The sequence below is a fragment of the Caretta caretta genome, chromosome 1 (assembly GCF_965140235.1).
Source record: "Caretta caretta isolate rCarCar2 chromosome 1, rCarCar1.hap1, whole genome shotgun sequence".
Classification (NCBI taxonomy): Eukaryota; Metazoa; Chordata; order Testudines; family Cheloniidae; genus Caretta; species Caretta caretta.
In genome coordinates this window covers 237,483,991-237,507,644 of record NC_134206.1, presented here as the reverse complement: position 1 = coordinate 237,507,644, position 23,654 = coordinate 237,483,991, and the positions used below count along the sequence as shown (strand labels likewise).

At 38.9% G+C, this 23,654-nt stretch overlaps 1 protein-coding gene across 3 annotated transcripts in view; it reads left to right on the top strand.

Annotated features, from left to right (window-relative positions):
- AEBP2 (AE binding protein 2) overlaps positions 1-23,654 on the top strand; it is a 90,409-nt gene that overhangs the window by 6,591 nt on the left and 60,164 nt on the right. For all 3 annotated transcript variants that reach the window (XM_048827581.2, XM_075121970.1, XM_075121964.1), the window contains exon 2: positions 22,969-23,176. In XM_048827581.2, coding sequence (XP_048683538.2) covers positions 22,969-23,176 — 208 coding nt within the window. The remainder of the gene's footprint in view (positions 1-22,968; positions 23,177-23,654) is intronic.

The window sequence follows — 23,654 nt, the reverse complement described above, 5'->3', positions numbered from 1 at the left end:
AAGGATTTTTAAATATTTTTGAGTTTTCAGATATCTCAAACTGCTTCCTTTTGAACTTTCAGTGGGCTTAGTCGTTAATGTCAAGTGCTTTTGTCATGTATATCTAGAGTATAAGCAGCATGTTCAAAGAAATTGTTTAGAAAGAATGTTATAAAACCATTCTGTATTTCACTTGTTAGTTTACAGTGCACAGAGATGTAGTGTTCTAAATTCTCAGCAGCAAATTATGACTTTATAAAACTGGCAAATATGTCCCATTTCATGAAGTTGGTGTAAAGCATCCTGCCACTTCCTACTCAAGACTTCGATGGCCAGTTCTTGCTTAGCTTTTCTTTTATGCCGATAGGATGCAAAAAGATGAGTCCTGAGACTTGTAATTTCAAAGTTTAATTTTCTGTATAGGACTCTCTTTGTGCTAGCATTTAAGATCCTATGGGTATGTTTACACAGGGATAAAACACCTGTGGCTGTCTGGGTGTGGGCTTGTGGGGCTCAGGCTCCAGGGCTAAAAAGTCAATGTGTAGCTGCTTGGGCTGGAGCCTAAACTCTGGGACCCTGGGAGGGTAGAAGGTCCCAGAGCGGGGGCGGTTGGATGGGGCGGAGGTTCTGGGGCGGTCGGGGAAGCGGGGGGAGTTGGATAGGGTGTGGGAATCCCGGGCTGCCTGTCGGGGGCAGGGGTGTGGATAGGTTGGGGCAGTCAGGGTATAGGGAGCAGGGTAGGGGGTTTGATGGGGGGTGGGGGTCGGTTTGGGGAGGGGGGTCCCAGGAGGGGGCAGTCGGGGGATGGAAAGTGGGAGGGGGCAAACGGGCGGGGGCCAGGCTGTTTGGGGGGCACCGCCTTCCCTACCTGGCCCTCCATACAGTTTCGCACCCCGTTGTGGCCCTCAGGCCAAAAAGTTTGCCCACCCTGATCTAAACAGTGATTTTTAGCTCCATGAGCCTGAGCCTTGTGAGCCAGGTTTAGCTGACATAGCCTACCTGCGGCTGTGCCATGGGTAGTTTATCCCATGGCACATGTAGCCGTACCCTAAATCTTTTTATGAACTTTATTGTTTGGTTAGTTTCACTGGGCAACTTCTCCAACTGTAAGTTCTGAACGGCATATGTAAAAATACCCTGTGTATTGGTAATGAAATGGAATCCATGCTGACCGAGTTTGGCTGCCAGATGTGTTGTCAGCCTATTGAATGTTGTCCAACACTTGACTGTCTAAATACTGTGGTTGATACAAAGGGGGCCAAGACTATTTAAGAAGCTTGTTCGGGTATTAGCCATTTTAAAAAATCCAAATTACTGGCAGTTACCATGAATTTCCTTTATAACTTGGATATATTTAGCCAAATAAGAACATAAGGTAATGGATCTGTGATTAATGTTACCGTCCCAAGACCGAGGGCTTGGTTATCTGTTGCTCTTTTTAGTCTGCTCCTGCGGTGTAAAGGGGGCTTAAACACAGTGGGGCAGATCCTTAGCTGGTATAAATTGTCATAGGGATCATTGAAGTGGATTTTGGGGGAGGGATAGCTCAGTGGTTTGAGCATTGGCCTGCTAAACCCAGGGTTGTGAGTTCAATCCTTGAGGGGGCCATTTAGGGATCAGGGCAAAAATTGGGGATTGGTCCTGCTTTGAGCGGGGGGTTGGACTAGATGACCTCCTGAGGTCCCTTCCAACCCTGATATTCTATGATTCTCTCTATTGTAGAGTTGCTAGACTGTATCTGCACTGGCTACCTGGACACAGAGGCCAGGCCGCGTGTGTGTTGAAATGAGGGAGCAATTCCAAGAGAAAAGAAGAGGTGGGATCAGAGTGCACTAGACACTGGTTATTCTATGCTTCACACAGCCCACAGAATATATTTAATTCATGAATTAATTTTCTTGATTTTCTTTAAGATGTACGTATTGCTTTATACAATTTTTGGCTCTTTTAAAAGGGAACAAGGAAAGGAAATGTCAAAGTGAACAAGCAGTTGTACAAAAAAAGTGTGATATGTTAATTGGGCTGCCGTGGAAACTTGTAATAAAAATTTGAAGATTTTGTAACTTTCAGATAAATTTAACTATAGTGATCTAGTCAGTCTCTCAGTTCTAGAAATTGATCAAATAATCACTTGTCAGAAACGCAGACTAAGAAGTTTTCAGAAAACTAAAATTGAAATCTAGATGCATTATAATGTATAAAAATAAGTACTGAGCAATAATAATTAACTATTAGTGATTGGTATTCAAGAATTGTAAATTCAAAAAAATCTAATAGCTTAAGGCCATAAAAACGTAAAACTTTGCTTATCTTTTTGCACTATGAGAGCAGAAAAATTAAGCATTTTTCTGTTGAAATTCCTTACTTTTGTCAAGTATTAGCAAATTTCTTTGTTATTTTATATGTTGAGTTATGGCCTGAAAGATTTGTGTGAAGAGTTGCAGGATGGATTTGATTTAAATCAAATAGATTTAAATCATGATTTAACTCACTAGTCAGGAAGACTTGATTTAATCATGGATTTCTACATAAAAGTGCATTCTTTTTGGTTTTTATAACCTTAATACATATTCTTCACGACTCAGAGATAGATGTAGGTTTCATTTTTAAAGTGATTTATTTTGAAAACTTTTCAGAGTAGTTTTACAGCTATATCAGAAAACGAATGATTGTTTGGTTATTTCATTTACCAAAGGTAATTGAAGCAGATATTTATGAAGTCATTGGGAGATGAACTATCTGCAATTCAGCAGGTTAATCATTAATATTTGGAGGATTTTCTTGCCATGCTGTATTAGGAGGAGAACATCACCGGACGGACATTTAAATTGTTTTATTTAACTAAAACAACAACATTAAGTATTCTGGATTTTTTTTCTTCTACAGCAAACAACATAATATTTTAACAAAACAAGCATAGGAATTTTTTAATTTAAACATTCAAGGTTTTTAAAACCAGGGTTTTGTTAAAATTGTTTTTAAACTAAAATAGTTAAATGAAATATTTAAAAAAACAAAAATTAAATGGACTATGTCAGCCAGGTCAACATGAGAAAATTAAAATATTGGCTTCTGCAGGTAACTCAGTCATCTTCACCTTCATTTGCCTGTTTGTTCATAATCTGGAAAAGAAAAACAAGCTTTCCTGCTTTTTCAGGTCCCAAATGATTTCTCAATTTGGAATGAATTAGTCCAACGGAAGAAAATATTATTTCTACACTGGCAGAGGACGCTACTGCTGTTAAAAGTGAGATTATCACTTCAACAGTCTCTGAATCCAAGTGCTTAAGTGACTTCCACCAGTTTGCTGATTGTGACTTTCTTTAAAACATCTTCAGCAAACACATATTTCTCCAATTGTTCTTATTCCCAAACTGGGTCTCTTTTACGGCGTGCTGCCATTATAGGTTTTCCCTTCTAGTGAGAGAATGGTATGGTAGATCTGAAATCAATGAAGCCTACACTCAGAAAGACCTCAAGCCTGCTGGAATATGCTGCTCAAATAGTTTCACTTTTGTTTCTGCTGCCTGTCCCTCACTTCTCACATTTATCTCCAGACTTCTTCTCCTTGTCCAAATCTATTCCACACCCAACAATCTTCTGTTCATTGAACTTTTTGAAACTTTGCACTTTTAGAGAGAGGTAAGGCATTGACTCTGTGTACACAAATTTGCAGGGTGACAAATAGGTTTGAGGTCTGTTATTTCTCACCTTTATATATTATTTATTTAAAAACATTTTTGCTGTTAATAAGGATGTTCTCTCTGGAGAGACAAATCCACGGTTTAAGAACTGCAAAACTAAGCATCTCTGATGGTATCTTCTAGACTGAGCACTGAGTCCCATTGGGTAGATAGAAAGATTAACCTAAATAAGCTATACAGAAGCCCCTGGGATCACATAAGATTGGGTGCCTAATCCATGAACTATTGGAAGTCATTTACAAAACTTTTAGTAAACATTACATGAATATATTGTCTCATACTATAGAATTAGAATTTATAATCCCTATTCCATGATGAGATATCTTTGAGCTATAATGTATCTTAATTAAAACTATCTTCAGATAGGTTTTTTCCTCAAAAAGCGTTTTATCAAAAAAATCTGATTTAAATAAAAATAATCTGATTTTTTTTAAATCATTGATTTTTATTCACCCTGAAGAGTTGTACTTAATGTGTGTAGTGCCTAGTGCAATGGGGATCTGACCTCAGTTGTGGCCCCTAGATGTCACTGAACTACAAATAATTAATAATTCACACAGTGCAATAGTTTAAAGTTTTATCAATAATTTCCATTTTTTAAATCAGATTGGTACTTTAGGAATAGCAATTACATACCTACCATTGGAATAGGCACATACTGTAGTTATCTATTAAAAGGATACAGTAGAACCTCAGAGCTAGAAACACCTCAGGAATGGAGGTTGTTCATAACCCTGGTATGAACTCTGAACAAAACATTATGGTTGTTTTTTCAAAAGTTTACTGCTGAACATTAAGTTAGTACAGCTTTGAAACTTTACTATGCAGAAAAAAAATGGTGCTTTTCCTTTATTTTTTTAGTAGTTTACATTTAACACAGTATTGTACTGCATTTGCTTTTTTTCTCCTCTCCTGCTGCTGCCTGATTATGTACTTCCAGTTCCACAGGAAGTGTGTGGTTGACTGGTCAGTTCGTAACTCTGGTGTTCGTAACTTTGAGGTTCTACTGTACCATCAGCTCCTGTCTTTGTTTTTTGCCTACTTTTAAATGACACTTAAGAGACTATAGCTGAAAGATTAGAGAGAATATTGGTTTTCTTTGTGCATTTGGCAGCACTTTGCATATAGTCAGTGTAATGGCTTTTCCTGTTTAGTGTTTCCTCAGTTTTGTGGATCTTACATATAGCAACAGGGAAGAATACTGAAACCACAGAAGTTTGCAGGAATACTCAAGTAGGTGTAGTACCTGAAACTATTTTAAACTTTTCTTATATTGACTGTTTTTCATGTTGATGGTATCCCTTTAAATAGAAATAATGGTTTCTTAAATATTTGACTGGCCTTCTAGAAATACTGTTCAAATGTAGAATAATTTGTTGTTTCCACAACATGTTAATTGTCTGAATAAAGCTATACATATTTAGCTGTTTAATCTTTCCTCTTAAATTCAGTCTCCTCCAAAAACCCCTGGCCGTTTGTTTCTGTTCCCTGAACTCCCAGGAAAATAGACAAGTTGAAGGTAATGTAAACCTCAAATTCATGGTGTCTTTGCACCAGAGCCATCTACAGACGCTTTTCTTGATCCATGTGATAATTTTGCGTATGTTGGCCAAAACTGTGGTCAGAGTGGGAAAAACTGATTATTTGAAAATACATATAAAATATAAAGGATTTTTTTATTTAAAGTGAATACAGGTTTATTTAGGAAAAAAACTATTTAAAATTAAATTTGAAACCCACAGACTTTAAGGCCTAAACTTCTTATAATCTACTGAAATCATTTAAACCAAATACAAAAAATATTAAGTAGTACATGTTTTCTGCTAAGTTTAAAGAATATCGTACTACTGAACTGGTAGAAGTCACTGGCTGAGCACCTGGAACCAGAGTTTGCTGAAGTGCTAAATCAGTTTTGACAGCAGTAATTTCTTCTGCAGGTTCAGAGAGAATGTTTTCTTCATTTTAGTATTCAACTAGTTAAGTTCAATGACTGGTGCTTAAGAAACAAGTTTGAGGTTGAAAAGGCAAGAAAGCGTGTTTTCCTCTTTCAATTTATGAATAAAATCTAGGTATGAGAGAATCGGATCTACAGGTTCTAAAATCTTGTAGGACGTGTCCAGAAAAAATTAGTTCTCTTCATAACTACAGATAATACTTCCTTTGTTTAATAAATCAGTAAGTTTTAAATGCAAAACATGCTCTGATAAACTTTTTTCTTATGTATCTAACTCATTTAAGTAGTTTTATTCAATAAAAAATTAAAATGCTGTTTGTCCTTTTTAATTGAATTTCCATGCAGATGAGCTTGACATAAATTTTTACTTGTGATTTAAGTATCATCTAGTAAATAAGAAATGCATCATTCACCATTTTCTAACATAATAAAAAAAGTAAGAATCTGAATAAATGTAAGTTAAGCTAAATAATTGCTTAAATGTGTTGAGGCATAGTCTAATTAATGTGAAGGCTATATTTAGTTTTCATCATGTTTTAATACCAGAAGAGGATCAGCCTTTTTTACCTTTTTTTTTTTTTTTTGAGGAAAGTAAAAAGTTTTAATGCAAAACATGATTAAAATAGATGATCTAAGTCAAGGTTTTCCTACTTGCTAATTTAAATCATGATTAAACTTGGTAATTTAAATCACTCTGATTTAAATCCAGCCACTGTGACTCCATTATCGTGTGTGTGTGAGAGAGACATTGCATGCTTGTTTAACTTGCGTCTGCATTCTTGCTGCTGTATCTGTTTCACTATAACTGCTTTCCTGTTTTCGCTTTCCTGTTAATTTATTATTTGCATTATAGTAACACCTTGGGACCCCAAACAAGATCAGGGTCCCACTGTGTTATCTGCTCTACAAACTCATAATAAGAGTTCTTGCGTTGAAGATCTTACTGTGTACACAGTCAGGATAGACAAAGCATAAAGGCACAGAGAGGTGGTGATTCAGAATATCTTTTATTTTGTTTTCTGTCCATGTTTCTTACCTCTCTACGTCCCTTCGTCTTATTTCTCTTGTCCTCACTGATTTTTGTAAATCCTCCCAATGTAATGTTAACAAACTTTAGTAAAATGATGTTTCTAGGGGTTAAGAAATGTGTGGCGTACCCCATCTAGATAGTTTCACAATTATCTACTTCTAAAAAGTACTTTTTAAAACAAGATTCAGTGCTGGCATGGCAACTCACTTTTAAAATTATCTCTAATTGATATGTATCTATTCATTTTCCACTGTTGATTTCTCAGCATTCAAATTACATTATAAAAATATATATAGTTGATTCTTATGTTTATTTTTGATAGGCTTTCCAGTTACAAACTTTCTTGTTTATTTCACATGGTTTTAGTTATCATGGCTTAATCTGGGTATGGTTTAGGTATGATTTTCAAAAATGCTTAAGTGATCTAGGACCACAAACACTTTCAATTAGACTTGTGCACCTAAATCACTTAGATGATTTGAAAGTCGCATCCTGTATTGTTTATGATAAAGTTTTGTCTTAATTTAGGACTTTACACCTAAATGGCATCACTTAGTAGGGTGTTGTTGTTCAGCACCTAAAAGTGTCCTGGGCTCTTTAGACACATAAGAGTTCTGTCCCCTAAAGAGCTTTAAATGTAAGTAGGCCACACACCCAAGAGTGGGAAAAGGATGTAGTGAAAGTCAGTTTATATTGATTCTTAATTTAATTATTTACCCATTTTTAACTCCTGTAACCTAAATATAGGATATTTACTCATTATTTTATCCCTTCCATCCCTTTCACATACTGATGTATCATCCTAGGTTTCTCTCTGTACTTCCCTCTCCATTTTGTAATTTTTCCTTCCTTCTTGGAAGACCCTTCTTCTGTATAAGTCAGCAGTTGAGTACAGTTGGGTTTTGTGGATATTTCTGCACTTGCTGCTGCTAGATAGGAATTTTGCCTCTGCTCCCAATGATTTCTGTGTTACTGCTTGAATCCTGACATTCTGGCCTAGTCCCTTTTCTCCCTCAAGGGCATTGGGTGTTCTGTGATCCATTATTCTATGGTGATGATGCTGTCTACGCTATACATTTTCCTGATTATCAGTGGAATTTCCTCAATCAGGCACCGGATTATCTTCTGCACCACTGAAGGAACTCAGATAGGTCCCATCTAATTCAGAGCAAACAGCTGTCCCAGGAAGCTCATCAGAACAACTCCCTAGAGTAGAAAGCAGTTAGTTTTCTCTCTACTCTTAAGATTCAATCTGGGTTAGTTGCCATTCATACGACAATTAACAGTAGGACCTCTGTGGCATATTGGCACTTGCAGGTTGGAACAAGAAAGAACAAGTTAAAAATCCCAAATTAAGCAAGGGAAATTCTTTTGTTCCTGGAACAGGAATATTTTTGATACTGGATATTGCACTGATAGTTGGGAAAACTTGTAGAGTAGAGATGCCTCACCAGTATGGAGTTAAAAGACCACAGCGCACCAGTTGACCACTTCAGAGAAGAAGAAAAATGTGTAGGTAAGTAAATTTTATCTTTTCCGCTTCTGTTGCTGGCCATGTGTCTATCTCCTGGAGAATCTTACTTAATAATAACTCATATTTTTCAGCATGTGTACTTAATCTTTCCACAGACCTATATTATCCTGTCTTGAAATTGATATAACTAGTACTTGAAGAGCATTGGTTTAGATTCCATTAAATCTGTACTTGGGCAAGTGATAATTGCTGCCATTATCTGTGCATTTTGTCCTACTTCAGTACCCAGAATGTTGGTCTTAAAACTACCAAATACTAACATTGTAAGAAGTCAGTATTTAAAACCAGCTTCATATTCACAGATGATCAAGTTGACCATGTAATATTTTTATAGTTACATATTTAAATATATACTTAATTTCTGTCTTCGTCTGTTACAAGTATTTAACTGAACAGCAATCCTGTGGCCTAATTCCTCCATCTTTGAAACTTGTAAGAGTCAGGCAATGGAAGGAACAATGTGTCACTCCCAGAAGCGTGACTGTATGTTTCACTTCAGAACAAGTTTGGTTTGCAATTTCTGTTCTTAAGTGAGAGAGCAAACAGTGAGTCAGATTCTCCTTATTACCGACATAGTAACTTAGACACCCACAGCTGACCCGTGCCGGATGACTTGGGCTCGGTTTGTGAGGCTGTTCTATTGCTGTGTAGGCATCTGGGCTCAGGTTGGAGCCCGGGCTCTAGGACTCTGAAAAATGGGAGAGCCCCAGAGCTCAGACTCCAGCCTAAGCCCAGAAGTCTACACAGCAATAAAAAAGACCTGCAGCCTGAGCCCTGCAAGCCTGAGTCGGCTGGCATGGGCCAGCCATGTGTTTTTCTTTGCTGTGTAGACATACCTTTACAGTGTTTCTGGTATCTGAGCCCTAGTTTACAACCAGTGAATGCTGCATCAAAGCAGAAAGGATCGTAACGTTACATGCTGCTCAGGACACTTCCTTCATATGGAAAAAGCTTGCTGCAAAAGCAGGTGCTCACAGAGTTCATCTGATTGTGTCATTTTCAGACTTTGTAAGGATCTATCCTGACAAAGTGTTATACTTGTGTGGAGTTCCAATTACAGGTTGTCAGGAATCTTTCAGCAGTGTTTTTTGTTGGAAAATGCTGATTTGTCAGAACAAAAGCTTCTTGCAAGTATGGATCAGTCTTGACAGGTTTTTTACTCAACATATTTTTGGTTCATTTTGACTTTTATAATGAAAAACTGCTTTTTTCTGCTTCAAAACAACTTTGTTTCAAAATTTCATTTAATTTGTAGTAAAAAAAAAAAGTGGTCTAAATAAAACAAAACTTTGACTCAAATTGAATTGTTTTTTCTTCAGATTTTCAGTTTGTGAAAATTTCTGAGATTTTTGACTTTTGGCCCTGTTCGGGATGGGAATTTCTTTTTTTAATATCTCAGATTTTCTTAGGATGGAAAAACTGTTTCCTCCCCATCTCTAGTCCTTAAGTTAGTAGGACTCAATCCATAAATCCTTTAGTTGAATTGGGGCCTTAGTGGGTATTTTATGTGGAGGTAGTCCATTGCCTCAGGCTGTACTTCCTAGCATTCTGTCTGTTTTCCTCTTGAAAAGGAATGTAAAGCATAGGAAAACCTGTAAACTAACTTTTCAAGTGCCTTACTTCTCACTTGGATGTAAATTAGTGAAGTGGCCAGATAATACCCCAGTGAATGCTGTGAGGAGGTAATGTTTGTTTTAACTCCCAACCTGAGTTGAGTGGTTGGAATTTCTCTTCTTTTTTGGGGGGAGAGAATAACAACATAAGAACGGCCATACTGGGTCAGGTCAAAGGTCCATCTAGCCCAGTATCCTGTCTTCTGATAGTGGCCAACATCAGGTGCTTCAGAGGGAATGAACAGAACAGGTAATCATCAAGTGATCCATCCTGTGTTGCCCATTTCCAGGGTCTTGCAAACAGAGGCTAGAGATGCTTCAGAGCATGTTTTGCATCCCTGCCCATCCTGGCTAATAGCCATTGATCGACCTATCTTCCATGAACGTATCTAGTTCTTTTTTGAACCCTGTTGAAGTCTTAGTCTTCACAACATCCTCTGGCAAAGAGTTCCACAGGTTGACTGTGCGTTGTGTAAAAAAAATACTTCCTTTTGTTTGTTTAAAACCTGCTGCCTATTAATTTCATTTGGTGACCCCTAGTTCTTGTGTTTTGAGGAGGAGTAAATAACACTTCCTTATTTACTTTCTCCACACTGCTCATGATTTTATAGACCTCTTATCATATCCCTCGTTATTCATCTCTTTTCCAAGCTGAAAAGTGCCAGCCTTACTAATCTCGCCTCCTATGGAAGCTGTTCCATACTCCTTATTAATTTTTTTGCCCTTTTCTGTGTCTTTTTTTTTTTTTTGAGATGGGGCGACCAGATCTGCGTGCAGTATTCAAGATGTGGGAGTACTGTGGATTTGCATAGAGGAATATATTTTCAGTCTTTTTATCTATCCCTTTCCTAATGCTCCCCAACCTTCTGTTAGATCCCCCAGTAGTGGTTTTGGACAATTGCTCATCTGCTTTGGGAGTTTTCTCATGCAGAAAGCTAGTCTCTAACCTAAAAAGAAAAGGAGTACTTGTGGCACCTTAGAGACTATCCAATTTATTTGCGCATAAGTTGCATCCGATGAAGTGAGCTGTAGTTCACGAAAGCTTATGCTCAAATAAATTGGTTAGTCTCTAAGGTGCCACAAGTACTCCTTTTCTTTTTGCGAATACAGACTAACACGGCTGTTACTCTGAAACCAGTCTCTAACCTTTCTTCCTTGATGGATATGTGGGGCTACTGGGGCAGGTAGTGAAAGAAATGTGGATGACATGCAGTTTTAAGGTTTCAGAGTAGCAGCAGTATTAGTCTGTATTCGCAAAAAGAAAAGGAGTACTTTTGGCACCTTTGAGACTAACCAATTTATTTGAGCATAAGTTTTAAGTTCCCTTTTATCTGATCTTGATAGTAGTCTCCCTTTTCTGTTGTCTGGCAAAGATAGATTAGATGAGTGATGTGGTTAAAGCAGATAAAAAGAGATGTGTAAGCCTTTGGAATTATCTAGAGAAGATGGAAGGGGTATCTTCCACCTCTGTTGGTCTCTAGACAGTGATCAACAGTAGTGCTGCCTTCCTATTCTCTGGTTAGATACTTGCTTTCACCGCAGTTACCCAGTATTTTTCACCTTCAGAAGCTGTTCTTAAGGATCTCTCAGAAGTTATGTCAAGTATAGAATGAGGCTTCCTGCTTATTTAGCAGCATTGACTATAGCGATCATGTTTCCTGGAATCTGTACTGGCATCAAGTTGCCGACAAACCAGTGGAGGTGTACGCACTATAAAGCTACTTTTGGCAGCAAAACAAAACCACCTTGATGAGAGACGTAAAGCTTTTTGCAGTAAAGTTAGAGTGACAAAGCATCGGTGTAGATGCTGCCGTTCATTATTTTGATATAACTGGCCTCCCCCAGCATTCCACAATGCCAGCCGTGATCACTCTGTTCACTGTTTTGAACTTGGCTGCCCTGCAGGCATTCACCCCTCCCCTTTCAAAGCTCCGGGAAGCTTTCATTATTTCTCAGTGTGGAGAGTGCACAGAGCTGCTGAGGATGACTCTCCTGGTATGGCAGAACTCAGAGGGAATTACGGAATCATTAATGTGGAATTGGCAGGCAGGCAGAGCAGGCTGCTGCTGTGGGGGTGGGGGTGGGGAGAAACTGCTGTGCTGTGCAAAGCTGGGGGCTGATGGGGGGGTGGTGTCCCACCTCCCCCAGGATTGGTTGCTTAGGCTGCTGTCTAAACTTAAAGACAGCATGCCGACACACACTCCCCCAACGTGCTCGCTCTCTCTCCTCCACACCCCCCATTTCCCGTCACACAATCTCCCTCTCCTCCCCCTACACTTCAGTTAAAAAGCAGCTGCAATCTAGAAGGATGCCTGTGGAATGATGGAATTCAGAAACCTGCATCATGTGATGCAGGATCTGCTGCATGAGGCACTGCAAACCCTTCCCAATGCACCCTGCAGTCAGTTGCAAAGTGGGATAGCTACCCACAGTGCACTGCTCTCTGTGTTGATGCAAGAGCTGCTAGTGTGGATGTGCTCTTCCAACACAAGAAGCGAGGGCATAGCTACACTTGCAGATGCAGAGCTCTTTGAGTTAAACCAGTCTTCGTAGAGTGCAGTAGGGAAAGTGCTGCAATCTATCCACACTGACAACTGCAAGCGCATTGGCATGGCCACATTAGTAGCTCTTGCAACGGCCACAGAGAGCAGTGCATTGTGGTAGCTATCACAGCATGCAAGTGGCTGCAACATGCTTTTCAAATGGGGTGGGGGGTGGGGTAGAGTGTGACAGGGAGTGTGTTGTGTGTATGTGGGGGGAGAGTGGGTTTTTGGGGGGCTGAGAGCATGTCAGCATGCTGTCTTGTAAGTTCAGGCAGCAGCAGCAGATCTCCCCCCCCTCCCCCCGCCTCTCTCTCTCTCTCACAGCATTCCATGGTAATGGTTGCTTTATCTCGGAGCAGATAAGCATGCCGGCTGTCAGAAATGGAGCTTTCAAAGGGCATAGTTGCATTCCAGCAGCGAGTTCAAAACGATGAGAAGACTGGCCACTTGACTTAAGGGGATTATGGGACATTTCCGGAGGCTGATCAGATTGCAGTAATGCAACACCTTGTTCATACTGACGCCTGGACGTTTCAGCCGAGGCGCACCAAGTGTTAATCTTCTCACCGAGGTGGAGTACCAGGAGCGCTTTAGCCATGGAGTCAGAGCACTCTACGTGCCTTGCCAGTGTGGACGGGTAGTGAGCAAGGGCGCCCGGGGCTGCTTTAATGCGCTCTAACTCGCAAGTGTAGCCAAGCCCATAGTGTGGACATGCAAGAGCGGTTTAATTAAAGTGGCATAACTTTTGTCAACAAAACTCTGTAATTGAGACAAGGCCCTAGATTTGAGCATCTGAAGGCTGAGTGTTCTTAGTGGAGGGGCTGTAACTCTGAAATGTTCTTCTTTTGATCAGACGGAACTATAGTTTGTTGATCTTCAAGAGCTTCTCATAAGGCCCATCTGTTAGGTTTGAATTTTACCTGAGGGAACATTGCACCAGTTAAGCTCCTGAGGGGAGAACAGTTAGTTCTAGAAAACACGATTGTAAATTTTACAGGGTTTGGTATGTACCTTTTTATTCAGTGTCTGGCTCTGAAGTAGCCTTTATGTAAGTTGACTCTGGCAAGTAGTGATGTGTTTATAGAAAGGTAGAACAGAATTATGCTGTTCTTGTTTGTCTTTTTAATATTCATTCTCTGCCCTTATGCTGTGTTCAGTTATGAAAGACTGACAAAGATGAACTTTGAGATAAGTGCTTTCATTAAATTGGCCAGAAGGGATTACTTGCAATAGTGATGAAATCAGCCTCCTTGGAGAACTGGAGTGGTGTGTGCTTACATCATTTTCTTTAATGAAATAAAATATATTTTCATTCATACTTTATTTTATAATGCATTTTTCAAACTTGCACAGCCATTAGGTCTGAAGAATGTGTGTAATCAGTTTAAAATGCCAAAACAAAGCATTTACAGTTTTTCTTTAATTTTCCAATTAAAAAAAATTAATCTTTCAAAATACAATTTCATACCCACTTAACTTGAAACTGGCTTAATGGATTTTGTTTAGGTATTCTTTTAAAAAAGAAAAGGAAAAATAGAATCTGTAGATCAGATGATGCTTGAGGAACTTTGGTCCTGAAGAAAAACGTTTGAATTAAAAAAAAACAGAAATTAGTGGTTTAAAATTGAATGAACTTTTCAACCTTTATATTAGGAATGTGTTTTTCACTTTTTCTTTAAGACCGATATTAAATTTAGCCCATAGGCCAGATCCAACCTTCTTCAGAGGGTAAGCTCTAGTTTTAAAAAATAACTTCCTAGCCCTCACAAAGATTGTGAATTGAAGATAACTTTCCAACTCTGAACCAAGTGTAGACCAATTGAGCATTGTGAGCCTGAAACAATGGCTATGAAGTGTGAACTCCCCCACCTGGGCCTGTGTTCATATTTTGCCTCATGAAGTCTCTCCAAATATCAGCATTAACTATTTAATTGGTGATCATTTTAGTGAATGAAACAGATGGGAATAAAGTCTTATGAGGTTGGGATTTGGGAGATAGTGTAGAGAAGGAAATGGAGAGGGATGAAAGGAGATGCCCAAAAACAAAAAGAGGGGCAAATGCAGGAGGATAAGAAGGGAAGGAAGAGAAACAAAGGGCAAAGATGGCAGTGGTTTTAAAAGTGATAAATTTTTCCCACTGAGAGTGTGAATGTAATAGTAAGGTATTTAGGTTTGAAAGAATTAAGTTTTTATTGGTAACGATTGGAAAACTTTGTACTGTACACACAAACTGAAGAGAAAATATTTCTATTGCTGATGACTGAAATTTACAGGTAGGGAAAGTAAGAAAACTGCTGTTTGAGAAATTACTGGAGTTTGATTTAAGGGTATTTATGGTTGTATTTTAACGTGGTGTTGACCATTTGTGTTTTAACTGTTATAAAGTTTTAACTTTTAGAATTCAGCATCTACTGACATTAAATAATTGTCTAGGGTCCCCTAATTTCTTGCAGCTCTGAAAATTTAAATAGATAAAAATTGAAAAAAATGCTTAAAACCCATAATTCTGGTCAACTGTGAATTTAAATCAGTAATTAAAAATGCTTAAAAATAACAAATATCCATATTCTCCATCAGTTATAAAAAAAAAAGTAAAAATTGATTTTTGCTAAGACTTAAGATATTGAACAAATAACTAAGTTTATTTACTATATAGAGGCTATTGTCTACCTTCAATGTTTCATTAAATCTACTGTTAATATCAGTGGGAGATAATATGGGGAACAGAGAGGATTTGAACGTCAGATTGCTATACTTGATCACGCTGTTTGTCTTTTGAGTCCGGTATCATGCTTCCAAAAAATACCAATACATGGATGTTTCAGAGGTGTTTGAAAATCCCACCATGCAGTGCGCAAGACTGCAAGGAAAAAATCTCCCTCCTGACCTTAATACAGTTATGCCCAAATCATGAATTTGCATAGCAGGTGCATCTACAAGCATTTTTTGATTTTAAAAAATCACAGTGCAGTGTACTATAAACTCAGAATAATTTGGCCAGATTGGTGTGCCTTACTCTGTTATCTGTACAGTTGGACCTACTTAAGCATACAAAGCCTTCAAGAGAGACTGGAGAATTTGCTTAGCAAATAGTTACATATGATGGAGTTTCTGTCAAGTGAACAGGCAGGGAACTACAGGGAGAGAGAGAGAATGAACATGTGCTTAATATAATGGACTTGAACCCAAGAGAACTGAGTTCTCTCTCTGCCACAGTTCTTATTTGCTGTTGGGCAAGTCACTTAAACAAGAATTTTTGATGGTGACAACTAATTTTCTTTTATCTCTGCTTCAGTAATTGAGACGTGATTTGGGAATACTGGACACGGCACAGACACTACTAAATGCTCCAGCACTGGAAAAGGACCTTGGAGCCAAGCACCTTCCTTCTGCTGCCACCTCTGTAACACGCTTCACAAGGGTCCCTTACTGATATTCCCCAGACTGGGTGGGGACAGAAAATGTAGACGGTGTGGACTGCGTGTGGTAGGGCGGGGCTGGGAGGGGAGCCATTGTGTTTCTGGAGAGTCCATTCACAAACCCCAGTCCTTGAGACCTAGAAGAGGTAGTTGAGTAAGAAAATCAACAACAAGTCCAGCGTCTTTGAGGGCAACAAGAACCCTGATCACCTGAAATGTATATTCTGTTATCTCCTGTGCCTCTGAAACAATCAACGTGTTTCTTTCTGCAGTATCACTAGAGAAGTTACCAACTTAAATATGTTTCAGTAAGACTGAAACAAAAAGTGAGATGACGGCAGGCTACTTGTATTTCTGGGGGACTGACACACAAAAATAGGGGGAGACATCCAACCATTTATTCTGAAAGTAATGGACTCCTTGGGTAGCTTCTGCTGATTATCAGTCATGCTAATAAAGCAAAATTTAGCTATTTTTAGAATAGATCCATTTGTAACAATACTTGTGAAATGTTCATCTTACCTCCCCCTGTAAATCATGTTGAGATCTACTGATGAAAAGCGCTACATGAGAGCTAGGTATAGTTAGTGGTATTCTCGATATTTTAATGTCTTGCATAAAGATATGCTGGGAAGGAAATGAAAAAATGTGATGACAGCAGCTCAGCTGGGAATGACAGTTTATGTATTCTTTATCTCTAGAACATATATCAAATGGATTGCAGAAATCCAGGCAGATAAAGCACTTTATCCAAAATACCCAAGGAATCCCCAAAACTCATTTCAAGTGCAAGTTGGCTATTAAGTGACATTTCCCAGGATTCCGTTAAAAGAGTAGGAACTGCCACTGGCTCATTGTACTCGCTATGAGAGTCCTATCCTATAGCTTGAGCAATGAAATGGGGACTTCACAGATGGAATTGCGTTTATGCGGTGCCTATTCAGTTGCAAATTAGACTGGTTCTTATCCATCATAAAATTAAAGCAGATGTGGAGCACAGATGATCCAGATATGAACTACTTACCATGGGTTACCTGGGTTCCAATTTCTGGAGTGTTAAACTTCAGTTTAAACACACAGTAGGTCCTTATCAAACACTTCTTCCGGCAGTTATAGCCAGTCCAAATTCTAGGGGTTATTATTTTCCCATTTTATTAATAGTCCTGGCCGTCATAACAAAAGGATTCTTAGCATCTTCACACCACCTTAAGGTTACCGGTTTCAGCCTTTCCCATATTTTCCCTAAGAGGAAAGAATTTTCTGAAAGCAATCCAGTATCTACAGAAAGTTCAAGCTTTTTGCAGAGTCCTGAGGCTTCAAAAAGTCACTGAGGTTTGTGACTTTGTTTCCAAAATAAGTAAGCTAGTGCACACTCCAAGGGTTAAATATAGATATCCGTTCTATTCCCCATTGTCTAGAGAGATTTTTCAACTTCTGTAGACTTGTATCCCAGTAACTATAAATCAGGAGTAATTCCTAAATGGCATACTCTATTCATCATGTCCAAAACTGCCCTACTTCCATTTTGGTCTGACAGTAGGGTTGCCTTTTAACACCATCTTTCTGTACAGTGCCTAGCACGGTAAGGCCCTGATCCGTAACTGGGGATCCTAGGTGCTATGGTAATACAAATAATAATATGTATGGAACCTGGGTGAAGTAACCATCCCTGCTCCCGCCCTCTCTACCTATTGTATTTGTGATAGTCCCTCATGCCTGCCTGTAATCTATTGTGGTCTGGCTGTAGCAGCCTTCTCTCCCCTTCCCCCCCACGCACACCTGGTTGTTTGGATTCTGGGGGCCATTCTGTGTGGACTTGAAAGCAAGGAAATAAGGCCTTAAATCGCATAGGCCTAAACCTGCCACTTTTTTGTAACAACCTTCCCACCACACTTTCACAAAATCATGGTGGTGGTGGCAGTTGCCACCATAAGAGTTATTTATGCGATGTGATACAATGTCTGGCTCACTGGCACTTGAGAGCTATATCTTTTCAGAAAACATACAGTGTAATCTACAGGGAAAGACCAGTATTCCATTCTTTGTGTGTTAGTAGCTGAGGAAAAAACTCTTGGGGATGGAGCAAAGGATGGAGCTTTGATAGATTATCTGATGTGATGGCTATAAGGAATGTCTGCTGTAGAAAAGACAACAGATGCTTTATCAATGACTAAGGATATAGTCAGCACTAGAAATATCAAGATAAAATTCCTTTAGCCCACTAGCTGTAATCTACAAGGTCTCTGGACAACATATCTGATAAATCTAGTGCTATATGGATGGGAGAGGAGACCTGAAATAAACTTGAGTTAATACTTCCCAAAACTGAAACATTTGCTTTGAGATAGGTAACTTGAGCCTTTGGTGAATCTTAGTAATGAACTCAGATTTTCTCACAAGGCAAACCATATCGTCCAGGTCCAGTGATGTTTTCTCAAGGTAGAGGCATCTTTGGAGTTCATCAAGAATTCTGCTAGATACTGCAGGTAATGGTATGGCAGTAAGCTTAGAGTTTCAGGTTCTAAGCTTTCATGTAACTCAGGAGAGTCTGGTGCAGTAGTGCTTTGAATGGGCCTGTCCATAGTTAGAGCAGTTCAAGGTTCTGACACAGATTGCTTTCCTAGTGAGAGAAATATAGCTTCTGAGCCACTCCGGTGACATTAAAAGTCATTGATGCATTTTTGTGGGCTACTTTTACTAGTAGTGGAAAAGGATGTATTTCACATTTGTGTTCCTGAATGAAGTACACAATTTTTTCATGCTTGCAGGTGCCTGTGGCAGATTTAAAAAGATCCAGAAAACCCCCAGTAAGACAGGCAGTTGTAAGTTTTCTAGGGAGAATTCTTTTTAATCAGCTTAGCCAATCCACATGTTTGTTCCACCCCAGGTGAGTGAGTGGAAAACTCATGAGGAGCTCAGCTTCTACAAGTGTGAAATACTTGTCTTCCAGTTTGACTTTTTGCTCTTGGCTGACACCCTGCTGGTTGCCCTGTGCAATGTAGGTGTAGAGGTTGTCTTCTTTGTACAGGTTGTTGATCTCTAGGATTGTAGGAAGAAGGGCTCTGATGATATTCTCAACCACCTGCAACTTCAGAAGGAATAAGTTTTAAATTTTTCTCCAAACAGACACATAGTCCAAAGCCATTTGAGCTTTCCAGCCAGAGAGGCAGGCATTCTTGGTGATTTTTTTGAGTAGTGGTCCAATAGCTATTTCCCTGATTTCTGTCAGAGACTCACCATTGCAGAGATTTTTGTATTGAGTTTGGAATGACCTGTAGTCTGTCAGAGCTATCATATAGCAACAAAAAAAGGGCTTGAGGTATATTTGGAAAAGGTAAAGTTTGCTTAATGTAACCTTCTTCTGTGAGGATCTCTGCATTTCTGTGTGTGGATATATGCCTTGAAAAACCATGACCATTGGGGGGATGCATGAGAATTCTTGTTTGAGGGTGGTATCATCATCCTGCAAAGGGAGTGCACTCTCCCAACCGCCTCAGTTCCTTTGCTGGCATCACAGAGAGGTAATGGAACTTACTTTTAGTCTTCAGGATTAGACTTACTCTTTGCCTAATTTGAGACTTTATTGTAAATAGTTTAGATTATTATATAGTAATATTCTGGGAGCCCTTAGCTTCTTACTGGGACGACTAATAGCTGAAAGCCCATGCTGTTGTACAGGTGTAATTCATAAAGTCATGTACAGTATGTAAAAAAATCCAATAATAGGGGCTCTTCTTTCCGTGCACTGCATTGTAGTAAGCAGTGTTGCTGTTTATACGTGTTCCCCAAAGTTTGTGTGCAGAGTAATATTCTAAACAAAAAGTGCAGTCAGCCATGCTTGTAGCTGTTTCCATTGCTTCATACTGAGTCAACAGTCATTCTAGGCTTCAGAGTGAGACAGTGATAATCTTGGAATCTTGTTATACAGTTGTCTGGCCCTGAGCCTGTAAGGGCTTCAAGAAGAATGTGCCTCTTGCTTGCTGATCGTACCAGAGACAGACACCCACATTCAGTGCCTTCTGTCTGCAGAAAAGGGGAGTTAACAACAAAAATCTCATTCCATCCTCTCTGGCACAGAGGGCTGAAAGTTGGTTTATGAGACCTTCAGACAGCCAGTTATCAGGCCGTTGTGTCTCCTTACAGTTAAGGTCTGTGGGATGCCATGAGTCCTATCTTGGACTCCTTGCAAGAGGAACAGAAGAAAGTGGCCAATGTGCTGGTCAGTATGTCTCATATGCTTATTAGGCACTTTGAGGACAGAACATGATTCTTAGGACACCAGTGCAAGTCCAGTAGTCAACACACATCTTTTCTTACTCTACCGTCTCTGGGTTTTTAAGGGCATAATAAATGGTCCACCCATTAGGAAGCTCTGCCTTTGAGATTTAAACCTTGTCCTGATGAACCTGATGAGTTCTCCTTATAAGCCTCTTACTTCCTCTGTCATTTATCAGTGAAAACAGCTTTCCTGATAGCTATCACATCTGCTGAGAGGGTGAGGAAGTTCAGTGTTTAGATGACCATTCCACATTACACTGTGGTCTATGAGAGAATCACCATGAGGGAGCATTCTACCTTCATGCCAAAGGTGGTGTCATATTTCCGTCTACTTCAGTGCATTTCACCGGGGTGGATAAAAATGATTTCTTTGATTTAAATAGGATTTTTTTATTTAAATTGGATTTTTTTGATAAAATCCTTTTTGAGGAAAAAACCTATCTAAAGAGTTTTAATTAAGATACATTATAGCTCGATATCTCATCATGGAATAGGGATTATAAATTCTAATTCTATAGTATGAGATAATATATTCATGTAATGTTAAGAAAAGTTTGTAAATGAGTTCCAATAGTTCATGGGTTAGGGACCCAATCTTATGGGGTTTCAGGGACTTCTGTATAGCTTATTTAGGTTAATCTTTCTATCTACCCAATTGGACTCAGTTCTCAGTCTAGAAGATACCATCAGAGATGCTTAGTTTTGCAGTTCTTAAACTGTGGATTTGTCTCTCCAGAGAGAACATCCTTGTTAACAGCAAAAATGTTTTTAAATAAATAATGTATAGAGGTGAGAAATAACAGACCTCAACCCTATTGTACCTCTGCATATTTGCATACACAGAGTCAATCCCTTACCTCTCTCTAAAAGTGCAAAGTTTCAAAAAGTTCAATGAACAGAAGATTGTTGGGGGTGGAATAGATCTGGACAAGGAGAAGAATGGAGATAAATGTGAGAAGGGAGGGACATATGCTTTTTTGTTAAAATATTATTTGTATGCTGTTGAAGAAAAAAATCCAGAATAGTTAATGTTGTTTTAGTTAAATGAAACAATTTAATGTCTGTCTGGTGATGTTCTCCTCCTAATACAGCATAGGAAGAAAATCCTCCAAATATTAATGATTAACCTGTTGAATTGGAGATAGTTCACCTCCCAATGACTTCATAAATATCTGCTTCAGTTACCTTTGGTAAACAAAATAACCAAACAATCATTCATTTTCTGATATAGCTGCATAACTAATCTGAAAAGTTTTCAGAATAAATCACGTTAAAAATGTATAGAGTGCACCTTCTAAAAATGAAACCTACATCTATCTCGGAGTTGTGAAGAATATATATTAAGATTATAACCAACAAGAATGCACTTTTATGTAGAAATCCGTGATTAAATAGAGTCTTCCTGACTAGTGATTTAAATCATGATTTAAATCAATTTGATTTAAATCAAATCCACCCTGCATTTCACCACTCCGTATCTTTTCCAAATCCTCAGTCCCGTCCAAGGGAACCTCTTCTTCATGCCCCAGGTGTAAAAAGGTCACTACTTTCAAAAGACCAAGTCATTTAGACAGTCTAATAGGTTATTTGTAGCCTGTTGGGAGTGTGTCAGGAAAACCTGTTACCAAGCAGACTTTCACTCTGGATTGGTAGATGTATAGAATATTGTCACATCTTAGCCAGGAAGCGGGTATTCCCTGGTTTAAAGACCCAGTTGATGAGATTTATCACCGCTTCAGTGGCGAGTCTTAGACAAGTTCCTGTGGTGGAGATATGCAAAGCAACAACTTGCAGTTCAGTACAGACATTCACAGAGTATTACTTTTGGACTTGACTTTGTGCTTGAATGCCCAGTTTGGCAGAACAGTGTTGCCATCCAGGTTTAGCTAAGAACTTGTCCATCATCCCCTTGGTGGAATGTTATTTGCTAATCTCCCACAGGCAGCAAATGGCCCTTGAAGAAGAGAGGTTACTTTCTAGTGACTGTTGTCCATGCTACCCACCCACCTTTCCCTCTACCTCAGTTCTGTATAACATCAAACCTGCAGTTTCAGAGAAGGAACTGAGGGTAATGGTGGGGGCTGCACTCCTAATATAGAGTAGGGTGATGGCATCACTCTTGTGACCTAAGGACGTGGCTTTTTTCAAAGCATTCTGCAGCTGAGCATCAGGGAAACCTTATTGCTGAAGTGTGAATACGAGTGCCATTCTTGAAGAGCATTAGTTACTGATAAGTAACCTCTCTAAAAAAAAAAAAAACAGGGTGTATTATTAGGTTGTATTGGGGACTGGATTTTATTAGTTGACTGTTAAAGAGATGTGAGACCTTTCATCTCTAGATCTGGCTCTTGTAAAAACTGCAAATCCTATAATATGACAGCACTTCGGCTTCTTAGGGTTCAGTTTTGATTATTGATTAACAAGACGTCAGATAACTCAGCTCAATCAATTTATTAAACATAGACAAATCAGCACAGATAGAGAAGTTCATACTTTATCAACTCCAGGGAGCAAGCTTGCAGTGATCACAGCTTACATCGTTCATCTGTGTCTGTTCCAAATATTAGCCCAACTTAATTTATATTGTCCTGGTTTACAACACAGAAAATTAATAGACCTTGCTCCCTCTTTCTTACCTACTTTCATACTGTACCATTCTGGATGTTGTTAGACTGTAGAAGACAGATAACATTAGGCATGCGAGATCTACGCTAATAGTATCTGGCGCACAGTTCATATTTGGCAAGCCTCAGTAGAATATACATTGTGTTTTTGACAACTCAATAGAACATACATTTTATTTTTAATAAAGTCTACACATACAAGAAGTCAAACTAAAAGACGGATGTTCATTATCAAGTGTTTGCCATGTTAATATGCACCAAGGAATAACATTCTCTTTTTTTCTTTATAGCATAAGCAGCACTATCATGGACGTAGACAGCACAATTTCCAGTGGACGTTCAACTCCAGTTATGATGAATGGCCAAGGAGTTACTGCTTCCTCGGCAAAAAGTATTGCTTATAACTGTTGTTGGGACCAGTGCCATGCTTGCTTCAACTCCAGCCCGGATTTGGCCGATCACATTCGCTCCATACATGTAGATGGTCAGCGAGGAGGGGTTGGTTTTATTTCTTCTTTGCTGTCCTCTCTCCATGCATTACTATTTTGTAGCACTTTTATGAAGTTACGTAGGCAGTTTTGCATTTTCAAATAACTATCTTTACCTATGTATGTTTGTTGAATGATAAAATTAGATGCCAGCTATTGCAGCTTTATTTGGAACTGTTGCAGGCTAGTATATGTCATCACAAATTTCTGTGAGTAGATAAAATAGCTCCTATTAGGAAATGCAGTGTCTAAAGGGAATGGGTGCTGGATGATTTATACTAGTCATTCTGCTTAGGGCTTTTTAAAAAAATGAATTCCTAAAGTTAGACTCCTTTGGAAATCTGACCTGATATTCAAAAGTTCTAAGCTCCAAATTTTAAATCAAATTAAGAAAAAAACCCTAATATTTTAAGTTGACTTGCATACATGGTGGATTTTTTTCACAGCAGTTTGGCCATAATGGCAGTTGTCACAGATACAGTGGAAGA